The 22,339-nt window shown below is 47.1% G+C and overlaps 1 protein-coding gene across 1 annotated transcript in view; it reads right to left on the reverse strand.

The window, feature by feature from the left end:
* Positions 1-2,657: 2,657 nt before the first annotated feature.
* Positions 2,658-22,339, reverse strand: part of tmprss13a (transmembrane serine protease 13a) — a 52,160-nt gene continuing 32,478 nt past the window's right edge. Inside the window, exons 10-13 of the mRNA XM_084316962.1 lie at positions 9,468-9,566; positions 5,973-6,115; positions 4,175-4,333; positions 2,658-3,483 (exon numbers count right to left, since the gene is read on the reverse strand). Of these exons, the coding sequence (XP_084173088.1) occupies positions 3,469-3,483; positions 4,175-4,333; positions 5,973-6,115; positions 9,468-9,566 (416 nt within the window). The 3' untranslated portion in view covers positions 2,658-3,468. The remainder of the gene's footprint in view (positions 3,484-4,174; positions 4,334-5,972; positions 6,116-9,467; positions 9,567-22,339) is intronic.

Below are 22,339 nucleotides of genomic sequence, written 5' to 3' on the forward strand. Positions count from 1 at the left end.
AGTGTGCTACAACAAGTCTGAAGTGTGCTACAACAAGTCTGAAGTGTGCTACAACAAGTCTGAAGTGTGCTACAACAAGTCTGAAGTGTGCTACAACAAGTCTGAAGTGTGCTACAACAAGTCTGAAGTGTGCTACAACAAGTCTGAAGTGTGCTACAACAAGTCTGAAGTGTGCTACAACAAGTCTGAAGTGTGCTACAACAAGTCTGAAGTGTGCTACAACAAGTCTGAAGTGTGCTACAACAAGTCTGAAGTGTGCTACAACAAGTCTGAAGTGTACAACAAGTCTGAAGTGTGCTACAACAAGTCTGAAGTGTGCTACAACAAGTCTGAAGTGTGCTACAACAAGTCTGAAGTGTGCTACAACAAGTCTGAAGTGTGCTACAACAAGTCTGAAGTGTGCTACAACAAGTCTGAAGTGTGCTACAACAAGTCTGAAGTGTGCTACAACAAGTCTGAAGTGTGCTACAACAAGTCTGAAGTGTGCTACAACAAGTCTGAAGTGTGCTACAACAAGTCTGAAGTGTGCTACAACAAGTCTGAAGTGTGCTACAACAAGTCTGAAGTGTGCTACAACAAGTCTGAAGTGTGCTACAACAAGTCTGAAGTGTGCTACAACAAGTCTGAAGTGTGCTACAACAAGTCTGAAGTGTGCTACAACAAGTCTGAAGTGTGCTACAACAAGTCTGAAGTGTGCTACAACAAGTCTGAAGTGTGCTACAACAAGTCTGAAGTGTGCTACAACAAGTCTGAAGTGTGCTACAACAAGTCTGAAGTGTGCTACAACAAGTCTGAAGTGTGCTACAACAAGTCTGAAGTGTGCTACAACAAGTCTGAAGTGTGCTACAACAAGTCTGAAGTGTGCTACAACAAGTCTGAAGTGTGCTACAACAAGTCTGAAGTGTGCTACAACAAGTCTGAAGTGTGCTACAACAAGTCTGAAGTGTGCTACAACAAGTCTGAAGTGTGCTACAACAAGTCTGAAGTGTGCTACAACAAGTCTGAAGTGTGCTACAACAAGTCTGAAGTGTGCTACAACAAGTCTGAAGTGTGCTACAACAAGTCTGAAGTGTGCTACAACAAGTCTGAAGTGTGCTACAACAAGTCTGAAGTGTGCTACAACAAGTCTGAAGTGTGCTACAACAAGTCTGAAGTGTGCTACAACAAGTCTGAAGTGTGCTACAACAAGTCTGAAGTGTGCTACAACAAGTCTGAAGTGTGCTACAACAAGTCTGAAGTGTGCTACAACAAGTCTGAAGTGTGCTACAACAAGTCTGAAGTGTGCTACAACAAGTCTGAAGTGTGCTACAACAAGTCTGAAGTGTGCTACAACAAGTCTGAAGTGTGCTACAACAAGTCTGAAGTGTGCTACAACAAGTCTGAAGTGTGCTACAACAAGTCTGAAGTGTGCTACAACAAGTCTGAAGTGTGCTACAACAAGTCTGAAGTGTGCTACAACAAGTCTGAAGTGTGCTACAACAAGTCTGAAGTGTGCTACAACAAGTCTGAAGTGTGCTACAACAAGTCTGAAGTGTGCTACAACAAGTCTGAAGTGTGCTACAACAAGTCTGAAGTGTGCTACAACAAGTCTGAAGTGTGCTACAACAAGTCTGAAGTGTGCTACAACAAGTCTGAAGTGTGCTACAACAAGTCTGAAGTGTGCTACAACAAGTCTGAAGTGTGCTACAACAAGTCTGAAGTGTGCTACAACAAGTCTGAAGTGTGCTACAACAAGTCTGAAGTGTGCTACAACAAGTCTGAAGTGTGCTACAACAAGTCTGAAGTGTGCTACAACAAGTCTGAAGTGTGCTACAACAAGTCTGAAGTGTGCTACAACAAGTCTGAAGTGTGCTACAACAAGTCTGAAGTGTGCTACAACAAGTCTGAAGTGTGCTACAACAAGTCTGAAGTGTGCTACAACAAGTCTGAAGTGTGCTACAACAAGTCTGAAGTGTGCTACAACAAGTCTGAAGTGTGCTACAACAAGTCTGAAGTGTGCTACAACAAGTCTGAAGTGTGCTACAACAAGTCTGAAGTGTGCTACAACAAGTCTGAAGTTTAGGGGCGGTCGGGTGGCGTAGCGGAGATTGCGCTCGTCACCAACGCAGGAGACGCTGGGTTCGAGCCCAGCTCTCGGCGTTGCTACCAGCTTGGCTGGTCGTTCATACTAATACAATTGGCAGTGTTAGGGGGTGGGGAAGCTGGCGTTGTGGACAGCGACGCCTACAGGTCAGGTCTCGGCGCTTGCTCAGCGGGGGCAGGACTTGGTGGTGGAGATAGCGTGCCCTCCCACCACGCGTTACACTTTACACAGTCCTCGCTGCCAAGTGAAAAGACGTCACTGGCTGTCGCCGCACGTATCGGAGGAGGCGTGCGATCGACTCGGGACGACGCCCTTGTACCGACTCGTAGGAGAACATGCGAACAACAACCAGGTAGGGGAGGGGGAGCAATTGGCACAACGACTAAATTGGGACGGGAGAGAAAAACGGGAGAAATTAGGCAAAAAAAAATGTAAATTTAAAAATAAAAAAATAAGTTTGATGTGGTTATAGTCAAATAAAGTTAGTGGAGAAACACCCCATGTTAAATTGCGTCGCCTGACCGCCCCCCCCCCCCCCCCCCCCCCCCCCCCCCCCCAACGCAGTGTTCAACCTCTTGTCCGTCATTCTATCTCCGAGGCCCTCGACCGTGTTCTCATCGAGGACCCCGACATTCATACGTGTTGTCCGAGGAGGACGCCCATTTGATGGGTTTTTACCTCCGTGTTGCCTCAGGTGCACGGGATCAAATCCAGAATTCCATGTAGCGAGTAGTCATCCTTGTACTTTCTCTCAATGGACTTACTTCTAGTGAATAAAACATTAGTGATATTACAATCAAATTACTGTATTCGCCATTTTTCTTGGAGGGGGGGGGGTTCCCTGAACCTCCCGTTGAGAACCACTGGCTCATGTCTTCATCCACTCCTCCCGTCTGTACATCCACCAGTCCCGAGAGGGGGCGTCGCCGAGCGGGAAGAGGGGGATGACTGGCTGCCAGTGGATGAGGTCATGTCGAGGGGAGTGACCATGTCGAGGGGAGTGGCCATGCCGAGGGGAGTGGCCATGTCGAGGGGAGTGGCCATGCCGAGGGGAGTGGCCATGTCAAGGGGAGTGGCCGTGTCGAGGGGAGTGGCCATGTCAAGGGGAGTGGCCATGCCAAGGGGAGTGGCCGTGCCGAGGGGAGTGGTCATATCAAGGGGAGTGGCCGTGTCAATGGGAGTGGTCATAGCAAGGGGAGTGGCCATGTCAAGGGGAGTGGCCATGCCGAGGGGAGTGGCCGTGCCGAGGGGAGTGGCCATGGCAAGGGGAGTGGCCATGCCGAAAGGAGTGGCCATGGCAAGGGGAGTGGCCATGCCGAGGGGAGTGGCCATGGCGAGGGGAGTGGCCATGCCAAGGGGAGTGGCCATCATCGTCATCATGGTCATCATGGCTTCTCTTGCTGCAGGAGAGAATGAGACACGTGTTCAACTTCATTGTGATAAACCGGCTGCAACTCGACTGATATTTGCCTTCATTACATCTGTGCCCCATGTAAAGGTAGAAGATACACGATACATTAAGTGTGGGGTCCCCAAATAAAATCCTCAATAAAATGGGGTGGCGGTATGAAATAGTTTGAGAACCCCTGTACTAGTGGTATAGATGCGTGTATAATATATACTATCCTGAGTATCCTTTTTTTTGCCAACCTGTCAGCTGAACTACCTGCATCATGTACAGGATGGTGGGACCACAGTATTCCCACATCACCCCAGTAGTATATCCCACCTACTGTACCTCTACAGTGTAGAGTCTACACCACCCACCCAGGCACGTGCACAGATAAGAGCCCAAAGGGTGCTCGAGCACCTGCCCTTTTGTGCCTCATAAAAAAAGTGCCCTTTTTATGCCAACATTTCTTTCAAGGATAAGTGAGCTCCTGCACTGATTATTATAGTTCAATATTCGATCACCAAAACCCCCCCAAAAATCAGGCTTGCGCACTTCACGCGCTCGCGTCACACACGCACACAGGCACACAGTGCCCTTTTCAGCTTTTGAGCACCTGCCCCTCTAAAGTCCTGTGCACGTCCCTGCACCCACCCCTACCCCTCTCCCTCTCCCTCCCTCCGTCTCTCCCTCCGTCTGACCTGCATGGTGCTGTAGATCCACGACAGTACGCTGGTGACCTTGGTGTAGACCCCAGGCTGTTGGCTCCTGCCACAGCCACTGCCCCAGCTGGTGATGCCCGCCAGGTACCAGCGGTCATCCTGGTCAGCCTCGCACACCAGAGGACCTCCGCTGTCACCCTGGAAGAGCAACAGGTTATTGTATAAATATTGTAACAAACCCATCAAATACACTCACAGCACACACATCCACATGCACACACTCACTTTAAACAAACAACTCACTGCAGCACCCACTTTAGAACACCTAAACACACTTTATATTTATTGGTAAAGAATTTGCACTACAACTCATACCTCATCACACCTTACTGTAAATTGTACCTAAATTGTACCTCATCCCATTGCACTGTATATTGTAACTCAGTTACTTTTCTACTCTGCATTGTATATTGTATATATGTACATTGAGCACTCGTCTACGTACTTGACTTCTATTTTATACTCATCTATTTTTATCTAGCACAATCTCTGGAGCAAAACAGAAAGAAGCATTTTATATAGGGATGTCCGATATTATCGGCCGACCGATATTATCGGCCGATATCGGCAGTAAAATGTGATATCGGAAAATATCGGTATCGGTTTAAAAACAAAAAAAAACAATAACAATATTTGTTATATATATATCCAGTGAAATGATTAGTTACCTGAAATTATTCAGTTTTTTGGACGGGAAAACCCTGCATATATCGGTATCGGTTGATATCGGTTGATATCGGTATCGGAAATTAAGAGTTGGACAATATCGGAATATCGGTAAAAAATCCAATATCGAGCATCCCTAATTTTATATAAAAGTATTCTGTACTTCTGTATGACAACTAATAAAGAAACTTGAAACTTGTAGACTACCGACGCGGTTCTTAAAACCCTTTCACTGCTACCGTCGGTATAGTGTGATAGTAAAGGGTTAACCTTCTGTCGCGTGGCAGCGAAAGGGTTAACCGGCTGTGTCGTGTGGCAGTGAAAGGGTTAACCTTTATCATCGCAGTGAAAGGGTTTAACTGTTTGGTAGTGCGGCAATATTAATAATATGTACCGTTGGACTGTAATAATTCCATGTATACGAATAAATAAAAATTAAATTAAAGTGGAACTATTTAACTTTCTTTCACTATTTGGGCACTTTTACACAATTCCTGTGAGTTTATGGAACACCTCTGTAATTATATATTTTTTTTAATTAATTGTTTTGTATTTCTAATCAAGTCTTCAAAAACAGCATTTTTCTACCTCAAGATCTTAAGCCGTTTTGAGCCTGGGCTCCAACCACAATGGTAAACCGCCGCGGGACATGATGATTATCATGCAGCGGTGTCTCTCTGACATCACAGATCAGCACATTTTCAGATGACTCAGTTCAGCGAGGGTGAATATTGTGAGGGGAGAATTGGAAGAATGCGCCAATATGAGAATTAGAGACATAGATCATATTAATATAAGTCCACATAGCTAGGAAACAATGCTAGGGTGCTCCAGTAGCACACCATGTTACCGCGCTGCGTCGCGGGACTCCGTGCTGCGTCACGGATCTGGTTGACTCCGAGTTCGATTCCCGGACTCGCCGTCATTTGCCGAATGTCTCCCCCTGCTCTCTCTCCCGTTTCACCCTACAACTGTCGGTCATGCTTGACCAGAAAAGCGATAAACGCTAAAAAAATAAAGTTTTAAAAAGGAAACAATGCTAAACACTGAAAAAGGCCATTTATAAGATAGTTCCCCTTTAAATGGAGAAAAAAAAGCACAGTAAGCCCACCTGGCAGGAATCCTTGCCCCCGTCCAGGTCTCCGGCACACAGCATGTTCTTGGACACGCTACCTGAGTAGACCCGGCTGCTGTTACACACGGCCGAGTCGATGACCTCCACACTGACCTCCCTCAGGTCCTGGGAGCCGGCCACTGCGTGGGGGGAGACAACAGGAGGGGGGGTCACTATAGCTGCGTTTCATCTTTACCTCATGTATCCCCAAGATCAAAAAATCACTCTGACCATGACGGACGATGTTATGATGAATTGAAAATGGGGGACCCTGATGTAAACAAGACAAAAGTCTTTCTCTGGTCTGCTGCATCCCCTTATATTAACACTAGCACAGCCATGGAGAAAATTACACTAATTCCCGCCGGAAAACGGGTCAGATGACCCGACAGCCTTTAGAATGGAGATGGGAGGGAGAGAAGGTCAATGGAGGGAGGGGGAGAGAGAGAGAGAGAGAGAGAGAGAGAGAGAGAGAGAGAGAGAGAGAGAGAGAGAGAGAGAGAGAGAGAGAGAGAGGTATAGAGAGAGGGAAAGAGGGAGAAAGAGAAGGAGAGAGGGAGGGAGAAGGAGAGAGAGAGGGAGAGAGAGAGAGAGAGAGAGAGAGAGAGGGAGGGAGAGAAAGGGAGAGAGAGAAAGGGAGGGAGAGAGTGAAAGGGAGAGAGGGTCAAGGAGGGCCTTTAGAATGGAGATGGGAGGGAGAGAAGGTCAATGGAGGGAGGGAGAGAGAGAGAGAGAGAGAGAGAGAGAGAGAGAGAGAGGGAGGTAGAGAGAGAGAGAAAGAGGGAGAAAGAGAGAGAGAGAGGGAGGGAGAAGGAGAGAGAGAGGGAGAGAGAGAGAAAGGGAGGGAGAGAGTGAAAGGGAGGGAGGATGAAGGAGGGAGGGAGGTGGCCGCTCAGCAGAAATAACGTTCCAATTCCATTTTCCTGAAGTCATTTTGAAATTTCAGAAACCGTGCTGCAGATAAAACGGGTACTTTTAGGAAAAGTCATTGAGTGACAGAGCTGGAGCTCGACCGAGTGACGAGGATACATTTATTGAAAATGCCTAGGGGTCATGTGACCCCTTGTCGGCTGTGCTATAGTGTTAACAATTGTGTGTATTGAGCCGTACTGTATATTGTACCCATTTTGCAATCGGTCAATAACGTTTTCAATCAATCAATCAAAACCAATAAAGAACATTAAATGGTCAAATGGGGCGACAGTGGCTCAGGAAGTAAGAGCTGGTCGTCTGGTAATCCGGAGGTTCCCGGTTCGATTCCCGCTCCTCCCGGGGGCAGCGTGTCGACGTGTCCTTGAGCAAGACATTTAACCCCTTAACTGATTCACGATGAGCAGGTCGGCACCTTGTATGGTCGCCCCCACCGACAGCAGAGGCGACCATGCTAGGTGGCAACCTGCTCATTGTGGAGCAGGTGGCGGTTAAGTGCCTTGCTCAAGGACACGTCGACACGCTGCCAGGGAGGAGCGAGAATCGAACCGGGAACCTTCCGATTACCAGACAACCGCTCTGCCTCCTGAGCCACTGTCCCCATTTACCATGATGAGCTTGTGATTGATGGATTTGAGAAAAAGTCATTATTTTATGACATCATATAATGGCGAAACAACGGTCCATCTTCTTTCAAACATGTGCTCATGGGAAATATTGAAATTATTCCAAAAAAGGGAAAAACCTTGATTTTAGCATAAACATATTTGCTCATCTGCATCTGAACCGAGACCATGAATGATGGATGTGCGCGCACGGTGATCTGAAACCCTCTCAACTAATCTTCTCAGACGTTATGCACAGATCTGTATTCCATAGATGTATATAATGATTTGTTATGCACAGATCTGTATTCCATAGATGCATGTATAAAGTGATTTGAATGCACAGATTTGTATTTGTATTCCATAGATGTATGTATATAGTGAATTGTTAAGCACAGAGTTAGATGTATGTAATTACAGTAGTGAATTGTTAAGCACAGAGAGTATTCCATACATGTACTGTATATAGTGAATCGTTATGCACAGATAGCTCACTGTCTCCACATGCTGGATAGCGTGTATCATGGGGCTCTGAGATTTATAACAAACTGTGGATCTCGTACTCAGGGGCGTAGCTGGGGGGGGGGTAGCTTAGGATGATTCCAAGGGCCCAGCACTGAGAGGGGGCCCCAAACATTTTTTTTTTTTTTTGTTTTTACTAGACATCACTCAGGTGTATTATTGATGCTCTCATTGATACTATGTTTGTTTCTGAAGTGAGTGTGTGTGTGTGTGTGTGTGTGTGTGTGTGTGTGTGTGTGTGTGTGTGTGTGTGTGTGAGAGATATATATAGAGAGAGAGGGGGGGCTTTTGCATTGGTCCATTCATTGAAGATGAACGCAATGCGACATCCTTTACTAGGCTCACCCACCAACAGTGCAGGTGCTGAACTGCGGATCCGAATGTATAGGTAAAAACTATATTATGTGTTTTCATCAATAAAAAAATTTCCAAAAAAATTACGCGCGCTCGCATTCACTGGGGGCCTACAAATACATTCTTTCATGGGGCCCAGAATCTGGAGCTACACCCCTGCTCGTACTCACCATTGTGTATTATATTCTAACGTGAACTGGACTTCCTCATGTGTACGTCGGCTCAGCCATTGGTATGTTTTGATTCTTGGTATATGGTTCCGATTTATTTATCGTCTCTTTTAAATTTGAATGGTGGAAATTACAATCTCCGTTGGAAGGATTTTATGCACTTTGCCGTTCCCAATGTCCGAACAGAAATGGGAAAGAAAGCTTTTAGGTTTTCCGCACCTACTGCATGGAACAATCTCCAGTCCGATCTGAAGATTCAAAGCTTGGTAACCGTGAATGTATTTAAGGCTGATGGTGAAGCCTATTGTTAACCACGTTTTCTGTGTGCAAATGTTTTATCTGACCATATTATAAAGTTACTCGTCTATGTGTGTATGTTGAAACTTTGTGTTGCTGCTATTCTTGGCCAGGTCTTAAAGAGATCCTGGATCTCAATTGGGACAAACCTGGTTAAATAAAGCCATATATATTTTTAGTTTTTTTTCTCTTTTCCATGCATCCGATGCTCGTGACGCAGGTTTTTTTTGTTTGTTTATTGGTATCTAGCAATATTATTATTATTATTAATGGTCATATTATCATTATTATTATTGTTATCATAATTATGGTAATGATTATTATATTATTATTATATGGTATGAAGCTGTAAGGTGCACTTGAGCTGACCATTATGTTAAAATAAATATGAAGTTTGGAAGGGGGCAGGAAACATACGTTTTCCTTTTCGGCCATGGGTGTATCATATTAAAAAGAAAAAGAAAAAAAAATATGTTGGTGATATTGTGCAAAGATGAACTGTACCCCCCATGTACGAAACAAAATAAACTGAATGAAAAAACTGAATGAATGAATAAAGAAAATGTACTGTATATAGTGATTTGTTATGCTCAGAGTATAGTATTCCAGTCTACCTGCTCCTTCTTCAGTGGTTCCAAAGCCTGAGGTCCAGCACCTGGTTCTATGGAGGAACCTCTGGTCAAAAGTAGGCAGACAGGCCGGCAGCACGGCGTCTGAAGAGCAGATAACAATAATGAACATATAGGAAAAACTCGGTCGACTCATGGAAAGAAACACACGCAAGATAAACCCCTGAAAGAGCCGTAGCAAGGATGCACATGTAAAACAGTCACACACGCACACATTTTGTTTATGTAAATTACATTGAGTTACATGCATTTTTTTTTTGTATCCACTTTTTCTCCTCCTGTTTTTCTGTGTTTTTTCTCCCATCCCAATTTAGTCGCACCAATTCCCCCCCTCCCCTTTCCTGGTCGTTGCTCGCATGTGCCCCCCACTGGTCGGTCTAAGGAGGGTTGATGGATACTATCGCATGTCCCCTCCGATACATGCGGAGTCAGCCAGCCACTTCTTTTCACCTGCCAGCGCGGACTCTCACTGGGGAGGTGTAACGTGTGGGAGGCTCACACTATACCCCCACCATCTCCCTTCCTCGCTGTGCAGGCGCCCTGACCGACCTGTAGGAGTCGCCGTTTACAACGACCAGAATACCACCCCACCGGCTTCCCTCCCGCTGACTCTGCCAATTGAGCCAGTATGACGGCCGGCCAAGCCGGAGGCAACGCTGACAGCCGGATTCGATACCAGTATCTCTCGCGTTGGTGACGAGCGCTTAGTCCGCTGCGCCACCCATCCGCCTGAGTTACATGCATTCTGTAACTAACCCTAACCTTAACCATAGGGCTGGATGGATATATTTTCAAACGAGATACAGGATGATATCCAGTTTATATGGATATAGTTTGATGCAGTGTTAAAATACATAACCCGTTTTTTCTATAAAGCCGTGGCAGTGTTTGACGTCGTGTTAAAATACGCGCCAGGGGTGAAGCTTGCCTAGGGGGGCACCAAATGTGCTACGTCCGGCCCTGCGTTCGAGATATCACGGTAAGCACAAAGTTGACTTGCGTTGTCCTTTCTCACACACACACACACACACAACAGATTGCACTACAACTCGTACACCTTACTGTAAATTGTACCTAAATTGTACCTCATCCCATTTCTGCTTTGCACTATATAGTACTGTACATTAGTACACTGCATAGTATTGTATATTATATGGTAACTCAGAACATTGTACATATGTCTATACCGAACACTGACCTAATTTTTTTCTTCTAAATTACATGCTATACTATGTTATTTGATACTATCTTGTCTAGCACAGTCTCTGGAGCGTAACAGTAAGAAGCATTTTGTATGAAAGTATTCTGTACTTCTGTATGACAACTATTAAAGAAACTTGAAACAACACTTGAAAACCAACTAAGTACCGCTGGCCTGTCGTGAGCCTTTAATGAAGGCCTTAGCAGAGTTGTTGATAGTAAATCAGCGCAGGCGGGGGGAGGGCTCGTTCGCTCTCCGATTGGAGAGAGATGTGTAAAAGAGAACGAGAGAGTGTGTGCAGTGACGGAGATGGCTTTGCACAAGCAACGTTATTATTACTATTGTATTCGTATCGTATAAAGTATGGCGTATATCATGCCAGTTAGGGTACCTTATGTATAGTGCACCCGTGTATACTTACTATATATATATATATATATATATATATATATATATTCAGATTCTGTGTTATTGACCATATTTATTGTAACTTATAAAGGCATACAGACCCTCATCTGCACCTTTAATTACACTGCTTACTTGCTCAGATGCATATATTCAGAGTTAATTATATTGTTTACACTGCCCGTTTTTTTACTTTTCTACTGTACCATCATTTTATTGCCTGTATTTATGTCTCTTACTATTACCCTGCCTGTAGGAGCAGAGAGGTGCATGTCACTTTGTCACCAGTGGTGGTGGTGGGTGTGTCTGTCTGGAGGTGTGGGTGTGTCTGTCTGGAGGTGTGGGTGTGTCTGTCTGGAGGTGTGGGTGTGTCTGTCTGGAGGTGTGGGTGTGTCTGTCTGGAGGTGTGGGTGTGTCTGTCTGGAGGTGTGGGTGTGTCTGTCTGGAGGTGTGGGTGTGTCTGTCTGGAGGTGTGGGTGTGTCTGTCTGGAGGTGTGGGTGTGTCTGTCTGGAGGTGTGGGTGTGTCTGTCTGGAGGTGTGGGTGTGTCTGTCTGGAGGTGTGGGTGTGTCTGTCTGGAGGTGTGGGTGTGTCTGTCTGGAGGTGTGGGTGTGTCTGTCTGGAGGTGTGGGTGTGTCTGTCTGGAGGTGTGGGTGGGTCTGTCTGGAGGTGTGGGTGGGTCACCTGGGAAGAACGGTAATTAATATCACCTGTGCCTATAGGAACCACAGTGTTTGTTTGTTAGAGAGAGAGAGAGGGTGAGGCACTGAGGCAGGGTGCCTGTATTTCTGTTGACCGCGCTACGTTACTCAGTTACCATCGAAATCCATACACCATCTGCAAGAGCATGTAACCGAAGGCTCAATAAAAAAAATAACTTGAACTGCAGCTATGGACTCATATGGCTCATTCATTGGACTCGCGTGTCGGACAGATCTCCCTGTCGCGTCATTACTTTTACGGTTTTACCAACCCATTTCCATTTCCAGTTCCACGTTGCGTTCTGCGATCTGATTGGCCACTGACGTTTCTGGTCATGTGACATGTGCGCCAATCGTGTGACGCCCGTTTCTATCACCGGTTAAGCTTAGGCACCCTTTCGAAGTTGGTTAAGGTTAGAGTTTGTCTTAGAGCATGGCGATATCGTGTGACGGCAAGTTCTTTCACCGGTTAAGCTTAGGCACTCTTTCGAAGTTGGTTAAGGTTAGAGTTTGTCTTAGAGCAGGGCGATAGAACACCAGCCCTGATTCCAAACTCTTAACCATAACCAACTTCGAAAGAGTCGCCTAAGCTTAACCAGTGATAAACTAGGCGTTAGGTAGTTTGCAGGCTGTTCGAGGTGGAAATAGGTGCAGAAACAGGCGTCACGCGATTGGCGCACATGTCACATGACCAGAAACGTCAGTGGCCAATCAGATCGCAGAACTGGTAAAAGTATAGACGCCTCCCTGCCAAAGCACTCTCAGCGGCCTTTTAGTTGTCAAATAGTCGCTCTACACTGCCCATACCTGTACCCCCCCCCCCCCTCCCCTCCCCTCCCCCCCCCATTCTGCTATGATGCCCGAATTTCCCCAAGGGGATCAATAAAGGAATATCTTATCTTATCTTATTTGATCACTTAGATTGACTATTTAGCTGGTAACCCGAGTCTGTAAACAAACACAGCTGGCTCGAACACCGTATTAGACCGTGTACTCGTTGAGAAAATGTCCAACAACTAACTTATGCAAATTGGATATTTTAACATCGCTATTCTGGAAAGGCATCCGTTATACTCTCCTTTTTTTTTCTTTTTTTTTTTTTTTTTTTTTTTATCAGGCCCAATTCATTTCCTAATGTATCAAACCCAAGGCCTGCGGGCCAAAACATGGCCCGGCCACCTAGCATTTCCAGCTGGCCTCCAGCATTATTAGCTTGCAAATTCCTCATTATTTTTAATGCATTTCACATACTCACTGTGAAAGCAAAGCCATGGGAATAATTGGTTTTGCGCGAGACCTGCAGTGAACGCCGAGGTGAGATGTTTGCGTACGTGACTGTCGTGCCGGAGTGTGTGTTGTTCTCCTTCCAGGACACTTTAACCGAGAATTGCTCATCTTACAAACCCTTGTTGGTGAATGATTAATTGAAACCCAATAAGACGTATGTAATTCAAATGTATAATAAAAGTGTATAACAGAAACTATAATAGGCCAATATCCATGGACACCGCCTTACCTTTTAAACAAAGAGCTTTCATTGCATTCATTGAGGCTCCAGGGAATGAACAACAACATATCGAGCTGGGGCTCAAATTTAATAGATAAACGTTTTTTTTACCTAGTGACCTCAGGAAAATGCACCGGTTTTTAGGTATTATTATGTGTCCAGCATACAAAATATATATTTTGTATAGTGTATATATATATACACTTTTAAATTTCGGTTCCCTTGGTAATTGGGTTTGGCACCCCCTGGGTCTAATGCATTGGTCTTTAGTCAGCCTTTTCTCAATTACAATTTAATTAACATTTCTCTCTATAGAGTATTGTGTTCATAGATGATGTCTATATCAGAGTCTATATAATGTAAAACATTTAATAAAAAGATAAACGGTTGTCATAGCGTCACCTTAAACTTCGATGCCCCCGAGGGAGTTTCAAACCCGCGGTCTGCCGCACCGCGGGTCGACAGCACAGACCGCTATACCAAGACGTGAACTCACTGCTTTGCAACGTGTCTATGCGTCTTTTGAGGGTGAGAGCGAGTTTAACCCATAGAGCACCGCTACTCGCCCCCCAGTCACTTCACAACATCTGAAGTCCATCGTGCCTGCGCCTCGCGGGACCATCCGTTACATATGGAGAGAAAACTTTAATACTTTGTCAAAGCAAGTAGGCCCCAAAGTATCTACTTAGTAGAAAATATAATATATATATTTTTATATTTCTTAAAATGTATTCATTTATTTTTTACTTTAGTTTGTATATTTTGTATAGTGTTGTCTTTATTCTTTTTACTGTACGAAGCACAATCTCGGGAGGCTCATACAGAACCAACCATTCCACTGGAATGTACCTTATATGTGACAAAAACAAAACTTGAAAATCAGGATGTCAAAAAGTGTCTCTTGAAATTGTTCAGATTTTTCACATAAACGAGGTATACACACACACACACATATCCACTAGACTGAGAACCACATTACCATTCAGACAGTGGATGCAGCATAGACGTCTAAAACTGACTCCACTACTGTACATAAATCTATAATAAGGGCTACTTTCCAATCTTATCGACTTCTCTCTACACATTATGAATGCCGTGTGATTATTTCCCAAGAGTTTGATTCATAGATGGAAAATAGGCTTTCAAACTGTGAAAACCATCACAACTCAAAATATATATTGCTAAGAAATTGAATTCCCTCAGCCGAGCCATGTGAAAAGGACCAATCACACCTCATTTGTGGAACGCATTGCTTTCCAGTGGAAGTTTTTAGTCATTTCCCAGGAGTGAATACGTCTGCTGCGTGATTGCATTGCAGCTGCCGCGTGCGGCGAATGCCATCTGTATATACAATCAAAACTCTTCATACTGTTCATTCTTCACCGTTCATTCTTTTTGCACATTAATGCTCAATTGCACAGCCCACGATAAATATTCCATCCCACTGTATTGTTGTTTTTAATTCTAATTGGTGTCTACTCTACCACGTCGTGCACAGTTGTACTGCCCTGGCCTATTTTATAATTATATTATGCCTCTATTTTAATCTAGTTTATACTCTCATTTTATTTGATTCCATCATAATTGTCTGTCCGTTAATTAATGTCGCACCAAATTACCAAATCAAATTCCTTGCATGTGTAAAACTACTTGGCAATAAAGACCTTTCCTATTCCGAAGGACGTTGTTGAACTTGGTGCAAGTGTATATGTTGTGAAGGATCAGATTAAACCGAATATATATATTTATTTATGGATATATATTTAATAGTATTTGTATATCGTTTGATATCCCTTGTATATTCCTTGTACATATACACTGAATATCCCTTTAGTCTACTAACAGCCCATAATAGTTTCATTCTCTCATTGGACAAGAACCTGGCGCCAGCAGCCAAGCCCCTTGGTTCAAGTTCAATCGTGCCGACGAACATGTCGTTACTAGCCCCGGTTCGGCGTAGGAATACGTCTGCCGAAATACGAATGGTACTATTTGTTCACAGCGCATATATATATGGCGCAAGTAAAGTAGAACTTCCCTTAGCCCTTAGTTCTTTACCCTCCAACCTAGTGGCAAGACGTTAAGCCTCACCCACGATACACGTGTGGTGCAGTATGGTCAACTTGGCCTCAGAATGGCATTGAGACATCGTGTGGATTAATAGTTGAATTGTCATAGTTTGGCACTATACCGTCGAGTGGGACGTATTTCTATTAAGTTAATAATAGTCTATTATGTATGGTGCATCGTTCGGTTAGAGTTATAAAGTGAGCAGTACCCCCATCGTTTTCCTCGCGTTATCTAGAGTCTTAACCAGGCTGGGCAGACCACGTGTGGTGCTTTCATCCGAGGAGTTCTGGGCAAGGACGAGTGGACCTGCACATTGGATTACCTTACCCGGACGACGGCGAGCCCTACACGGCTTGGATTATCTACTTGCTTTGGGTGCTTTGATTATGCCATGGATAACAGCCAACACTGGTAAGTGTTGGAACTACCCCCGAGAGGAGTCCAGGTGAGACGGCGCTCTAACTCGAGTGAGGTCGCCTCACGTCTCTTCGTTGTGGACCGGCAGCTACCGTCTACAAGAGGGCCCAACGGTATTCATCTGTGGACCAAGGTTCTGTGGGCACCGTGTTCAGCACTCTGAATTCTCCCAAGAAATCGTTGGCCAGATGGGATATCGCCAGCGGCTCTCCTAACCCCCCCCCCCCCTACTGACTTACAACCAGCGGGACCCCCTTTAGTGTATCCAGCTATAATCATTAAGTACCATCGCTATAGTTCCCTAAAGAACCAGGTTGTATACTTGCTTCCTGCGTAACCAGAGATTGGACATTCAATGTTGATTTGCCTACGAATACTCATTTGCCTTACAAGTGCATTCAAATCATAAATGTCATTACGTGAACGTTGTATATACCCTTTGCTATATATTAAAGATTCGACGGATACATTTGTGTGGACTTGGTTTCATGGTGGGAAAGTGTTCATCATATCTATAACATGTACTGTGTGGCCAGTAGTTAAAGTACATAAAGCGGTAGTGGTTTAATGATACCATACTTATCAATACAGTCAGGGAATTGTACCCCTCAGTTACAATTGGTCCTTCGAGCCGGAGGGTAACTAGTGTAATATTAATATAGTGTTATTAATATTGAAATGGCCTATGATGAACACTCCATGAAACGGTCCTCCTAACGTAGAACGCCCGCAGCGCAGACGACAGCCACCTCCGTACTTAGAGGATTACGCTGTCAGTCAACTACCTAGCCTTCTACAAACGGTAAACGCGGTAAAAGTAGAAAGTAAAATTATGTCTGACCTTAACGACCAGGTTACCCCGACCACAGAGGCCCTAGTGGGTTCTAATGTAACTGACCAAGCTCACGGTGGGGACCAGGAGGGAACAGACATGCCTTTACCCCCCGCCAATACCGAAGAAGTAGTCCCCGACCAGCCCCAGGAGGAAGACAACCCTACAGAGAGAGAACTCTGCACGGAAGAAGAGGAGGAGAGCGCCGAGGAAATAGAGCTCCAGGACTCCCCAACGAGTACCGCCAGGAGCGGCTCACCTCTACAACCGTCTTCCCCCAGCGAAGCGGAGAGGATGCTATCACAGGCGTTCCTCGTCAGCCTGACAGCCTCTACCGAACGCGATCGACTCCAGGGTGAACGCGATCGACTTCAGGGTGAACGCGATTGACTCCAGACACAGCAACGGAGCGAAGAAGAGGGCATACGCCTGGAGATGAGACGCCTGCCGGTGCCCAAAGAGAAGCAGAGCGTGACCTCGCTCTCATCCAGCGCGAAACCGAGCGCGACAGACTACAAGCCGAGCGCGACAAGCTACAAGCGCAACTAATGGAGCAGCTGATCCTCAAGGCAACACCCTCTCCCTCCGCCAGGGGTTCAAGGAACTCGTCGAGACAACAGTCAAGGGCAGCGTCTCCTAACCGAGCAAGCGACCCTGAACTTGACCAACAGACCAAGCCTATACCCCCCGCAGACCCCCTTCCCCGACCGGTCCAAGCGAGACCCAGCTACAAGGAAGGAGCAGCATACACTGCGGAGAAGCTAAATAAACGACTACAGGATCTAGAGGACCTGATAGAAGAAGAAGAGGGAGAGGAGGAGAACCAAGCCCGACGACAGCACAGTACTCCACCGGACCAGGAGGTCCAGTACAGCCCAGGCTATACCCCCGCGGCGCTGCGCTACAGACCCCCGACTCTATTCACGGGTGAGCACGACGCACGACCAGCCCCGAGGAATAGCACCTGGACCAGCGGGCCATGGTACCCTGCCGGTACCAGCCCACAGAGAGGCGCAAGAGGAGACTCGCCTAGGAGGCCTCTCCCCCAACGCTCGCCGATGTATCAGCCATCCACGGCGTCATACATTGGCACACCGACGATTCCAGACTTCACCCATGAGAATCGAGCACAGTACACGGAGCTCCGAATGTGCTTAGAGACAATGATGGTGGATGTCGTTGATGAACGCCACAAGTATGCAATATTACTGAAGCACCTGAAAGTACCCCGAGCGCACAATATAGCGCTAGCCTATGCCACCTCTACGACCCCATACACCGCGGCTCTAGCAGCGCTGGACCAGAGATATGGACGTATATGGGATTACGTAATCCAAGAGATAAGGCATATTGACCGCCTAACCCCAGCAACAGACAATCGCTCATTAGACGACCTGTCTATAAGAGTGCAGTCCCTGGTAGGGATGCTGGGAGCACAACGAGAAAAGGGTATGCACGAGCTATACGCCAACTCTAACGTCGAGAGGATTTTAGAGAAGCTGCCACCCGCCAGACAAGAGCGCTTTAGGCGGCAGAGAGACCACCGTGATCCTAACGGTCCCGAACTATCCCTCCTCGATCTAGCCGACTTCCTGGCGAGAGAAGTCAGCAGCTTACGACTGGATACGTTCGTGCGGAGCACACCAAGCTCCAGAGAGGGACCCAGGAGAATAAACGATGGAAGAAGATCGGTGACTGTCATGCACCAATCAGAATCAGTACCGAGCAGTAAGAACCACAGTACCCCCTCGAGGAAAGAGAAGTGGAAGATGGTGTGCCCGTACTGCGAGAAGGAACACTGGCTGTCACAATGTGACCTGTTCACCAAGATGAATGCAGAAGAAGTGAGTCAATGGATAAAGTCCAACAGGCGCTGTTACCGATGTGCGCGCAGTCACATGGCAGCCGAGTGCCGCCTAAAGAAGAGGTGCAGTCGGTGTGACGGAGCCCACCTAGATGTCCTACACGACAGTAACAGAAGAAAGCCTGCACCTGCACCATCGAGCAGCACCAAGGCAAGTGTCATGTACATTGACCCCGCCAGCAGCAGCGGCGCCCAAGTGCTCTTAAAGGTAGTCCGTGTAACATTGAGCTACCAAGATAAAGTCATGGACACTTACGCCGTCCTTGATGACGGGTCAGAGAAGACCCTTCTGCTCGCGTCCGCTGCGGCCCAGCTGGGACTGCGGGGGAGCGAGAACCAAATGACGATTCGGACAATAAGAAGAGATTTAAAGACGATAAAAGGCGAGAATGTCTCCTTCACTATCGCAGCAAGCGGGCAGCCAGAGCGACGGTATAGGATTACAAATGCTTTCACCAGCCAAGAAATAGGACTATCACAGTACACCTACCCCATCGCCAAGCTGATGGATAAATATGTGCACCTGCGTCAACTACCTATCCCGCTCATAGACGGCGCCACCCCGACCCTGCTGATAGGCTCCGACCATGCAGACCTCAGTCCCGATAGACCGGGTCCATACAGGACCCAGAGGCTGTCCTGCAGCAGTCGAGACCCGCCTAGGATGGACACTACAAGGCCCCCTCGCTAAATCTCTTAACCGAACAGCAGCCACTAGCTGCCTCCACTCCAGAGTGACAGAAGAAGACACCACTCTCCTGCAGCATGTCGAGAGGCTATGGACACTAGAGACAATGCCCTTTAAGAACGAAAAGAAAGACATTCGTTCTAAAGAAGACATTTACGCCATAAACCTCCTCGAGCAAGGGACAAAGAGAGTCACAGTCAGCGGAGTGATGAGATACGCAACTCCACTCCTGAGGCGAGAGGGAATGCCCACCTTTCACGCAAAGAAAGAAGCTACGGAGCGGTATCTATTGAACACAGAGCGGCGCCTAGCCAAAGACCCCGCTCAAGAGAGTGTGTACCGCGCTGAGATTGAGAAGCTAATCACAGCGGGACACGTGACAAAGATTGACATTAAAGAGGCCGATCAGACGACCGAATCATGGTACGTGCCGCACCACAAGGTCCACCACAACGGCAAGGATCGCATTGTGTTTAACTGCAGCTACCAGATCGGATCCCAAAATCTGAATAAAGAGCTCTTGCCCGGCCCCACACTCGGCCCCTCTCTACTAGGCGTGCTACTACGCTTCCGCCAGGACAAGGTGGCTATCAGCGGGGATATCAAAGGGATGTTCCTGCAGGTGAGACTAGTGGAGGAGGATAAGCCCCTACTGCGGTTCCTATGGAGAGAGAGGACCGGAGATGAGCACCCAGCCATCTACCAATGGGAAGTCCTCCCCTTCGGAACCACATGCAGCCCGTGCTGTGCTACATTTGCACTACAGAAACACGTCGCAGAGGACCCAGCAGCAGATGAAGAGGTCCGACACAGTGTGAAGAACAGTTTCTACGTGGACAACTGTTTACAAAGCGTTTCGACTCAAGAAGAAGCCGAGGCTCTCCTACTCAAGCTACGCGCCTCTCTGATCAAAGGCGGCTTTGATCTCAGGCAGTGGGCCAGCAGCACGTATTGCGCAGCCTCTCCCCCGCGGACAAGGCTGCCAGCAGCGAGACCTGGATGGCGACCATCCCAGGAGAAGCCCAAGAAATGACACTAGGACTAGTCTGGTGCTTCAAAACAGACTCGCTCCACTATAGACACAAACCTCTGACCACGGAGCAGGGAAGGTCGACGGCGATACCGACCACCAGACGGAGTGTGTACAGAACACTCGCCAGACAATATGACCCGTTGGGATGTATTCTACCTTACACCACCAGGGCAAAGATGATTGTACGAGCACTATGGGACAAGGACCAGGGCTGGGACGACCCAATACCCGCACCCCTTGCCTCCACATGGAGAGAGTGGGAGACGGAGCTCCGCTCACTCCCAGGCGTCAATATACGCCGCAGCTACTTCCCACCCACAGTGAGGCCAGAGACATGCAAGATGGATCTACACGTCTTCAGTGACGCCTCCGAAGTAGCCTATGGATCGGTGGCCTACTTGCGTGCCCAAGAGAAGGGAGGAGAGATACACACTGCTTTCATCCTGGCTCGCTCAAGAATAGCCCCACGAAAGCAACAATCTATCCCGCGTCTAGAGCTCTGCGCAGCCCTAGCAGGAGCGCATCTAGCCACGTTAATCCAACGTGAACTCACCATTCCGGTGCACAGAACAATCTTGTGGTCAGATTCCACGACAGTACTCACATGGATCAAGTCTGATTCATGCAGATACAAGGTCTTCGTGGGAGTCAGAGTCACCGAGATTCAAGAGTTAACAGAAGCAGCGAGCTGGCGGTATGTGGACACCAAACACAACCCAGCTGACGTCATCACCCGGGGAATGTCCCTAGATGACCTCACCCGTCACAACATCTACAGTGACGGACCAGAGTTCCTCAAGCTCCCGGAAGAAGAGTGGCCTACGCCCACCCCACGGGAAGCGAGTAAAGAGGAGGCTGAGAACAAGAAACCTATGTTCTGTGGACTGAGCACAGTCGCCTCCACAGACCCCAACATAGATGATTGCCTCACCCTACAGAGTGCGCAACTAAAGACATTTCTGCGGCACCACCCAGAGATTCAGCCCACTGCCGACATTTCAGCAGCTGACTACGAAGAAGCAGAACTTCTTCTACTACAACGAGCCCAGAGAGACTCGTTCCCCGACGAGCTAGACTGTCTACAGGGAGGAAAGCCCGTCCCATCAGACAGCAGATTGCTCCACCTGGCACCCGAGAGCGACGCCCATAATCTCATCAGAGTGGGTGGTCGTCTGCGGAGAGCCCCCGATCTACCGGATGACGTTAAGTACCCGATAGTCTTGAACAGCCGACACAAGGTCACAGAGCTGATCATAAAGAAATACGACGAGGATGTACACCACGCAGGAGCAGAGAGAGTCTTCGCGGAGATCAGACGTCGCTATTGGATACTTCAAGGAAGAGAAGCGGTGCGACGCTTCCAGCGAACCTGTCTAGACTGCCGAAAGTGGCGCGCGCAGCCCAGCATACCCCGGATGGCTGACCTACCTCCCTGTCGCCTCCGACTCGGCGACAAGCCATTCCACTCCACAGGCATGGACTGTTTTGGCCCGTTGTATATAAAGAAAGGAAGAGGAACCGAGAAGCGGTGGGGTATTGTATTCAAATGCATGACCACCAGAGCGATACATATCGAACTCCTTCCAACCATGAGCACAGACTCATTCCTTATGGCCTTCCGAAGATTCACATCACGGAAAGGAAAACCGTCTACATTGTTGTCTGATCACGGGACAAACTTCAAAGGCGGAGAAAGAGCAGCTGAGGTGCTCGTCCAAGGGCGAACTTACACACGACCCGTGGCGAGGCTAATAGAACTGCCCAGACTCCCAGACACTATCGATGACGACCATGACCCCATGACTTTGTGAGTTGACTGACCCTTACAGCGGACCTTGAGTGGTAGACAGTGCGGTCAATCTGTCTCTGCTTAGCTAATTAGGTGGGACTAATTAGGGGGCGGCTGTTGTGAAGGATCAGATTAAACCGAATATATATATTTATTTATGGATATATATTTAATAGTATTTGTATATCGTTTGATATCCCTTGTATATTCCTTGTACATATACACTGAATATCCCTTTAGTCTACTAACAGCCCATAATAGTTTCATTCTCTCATTGGACAAGAACCTGGCGCCAGCAGCCGAGCCCCTTGGTTCAAGTTCAATCGTGCCGACGAACATGTCGTTACTAGC

Source organism: Notolepis coatsorum (assembly GCF_963971535.1).
Source record: "Notolepis coatsorum genome assembly, chromosome: 1".
NCBI classification, from domain to species: domain Eukaryota; kingdom Metazoa; phylum Chordata; class Actinopteri; order Aulopiformes; family Paralepididae; genus Notolepis; species Notolepis coatsorum.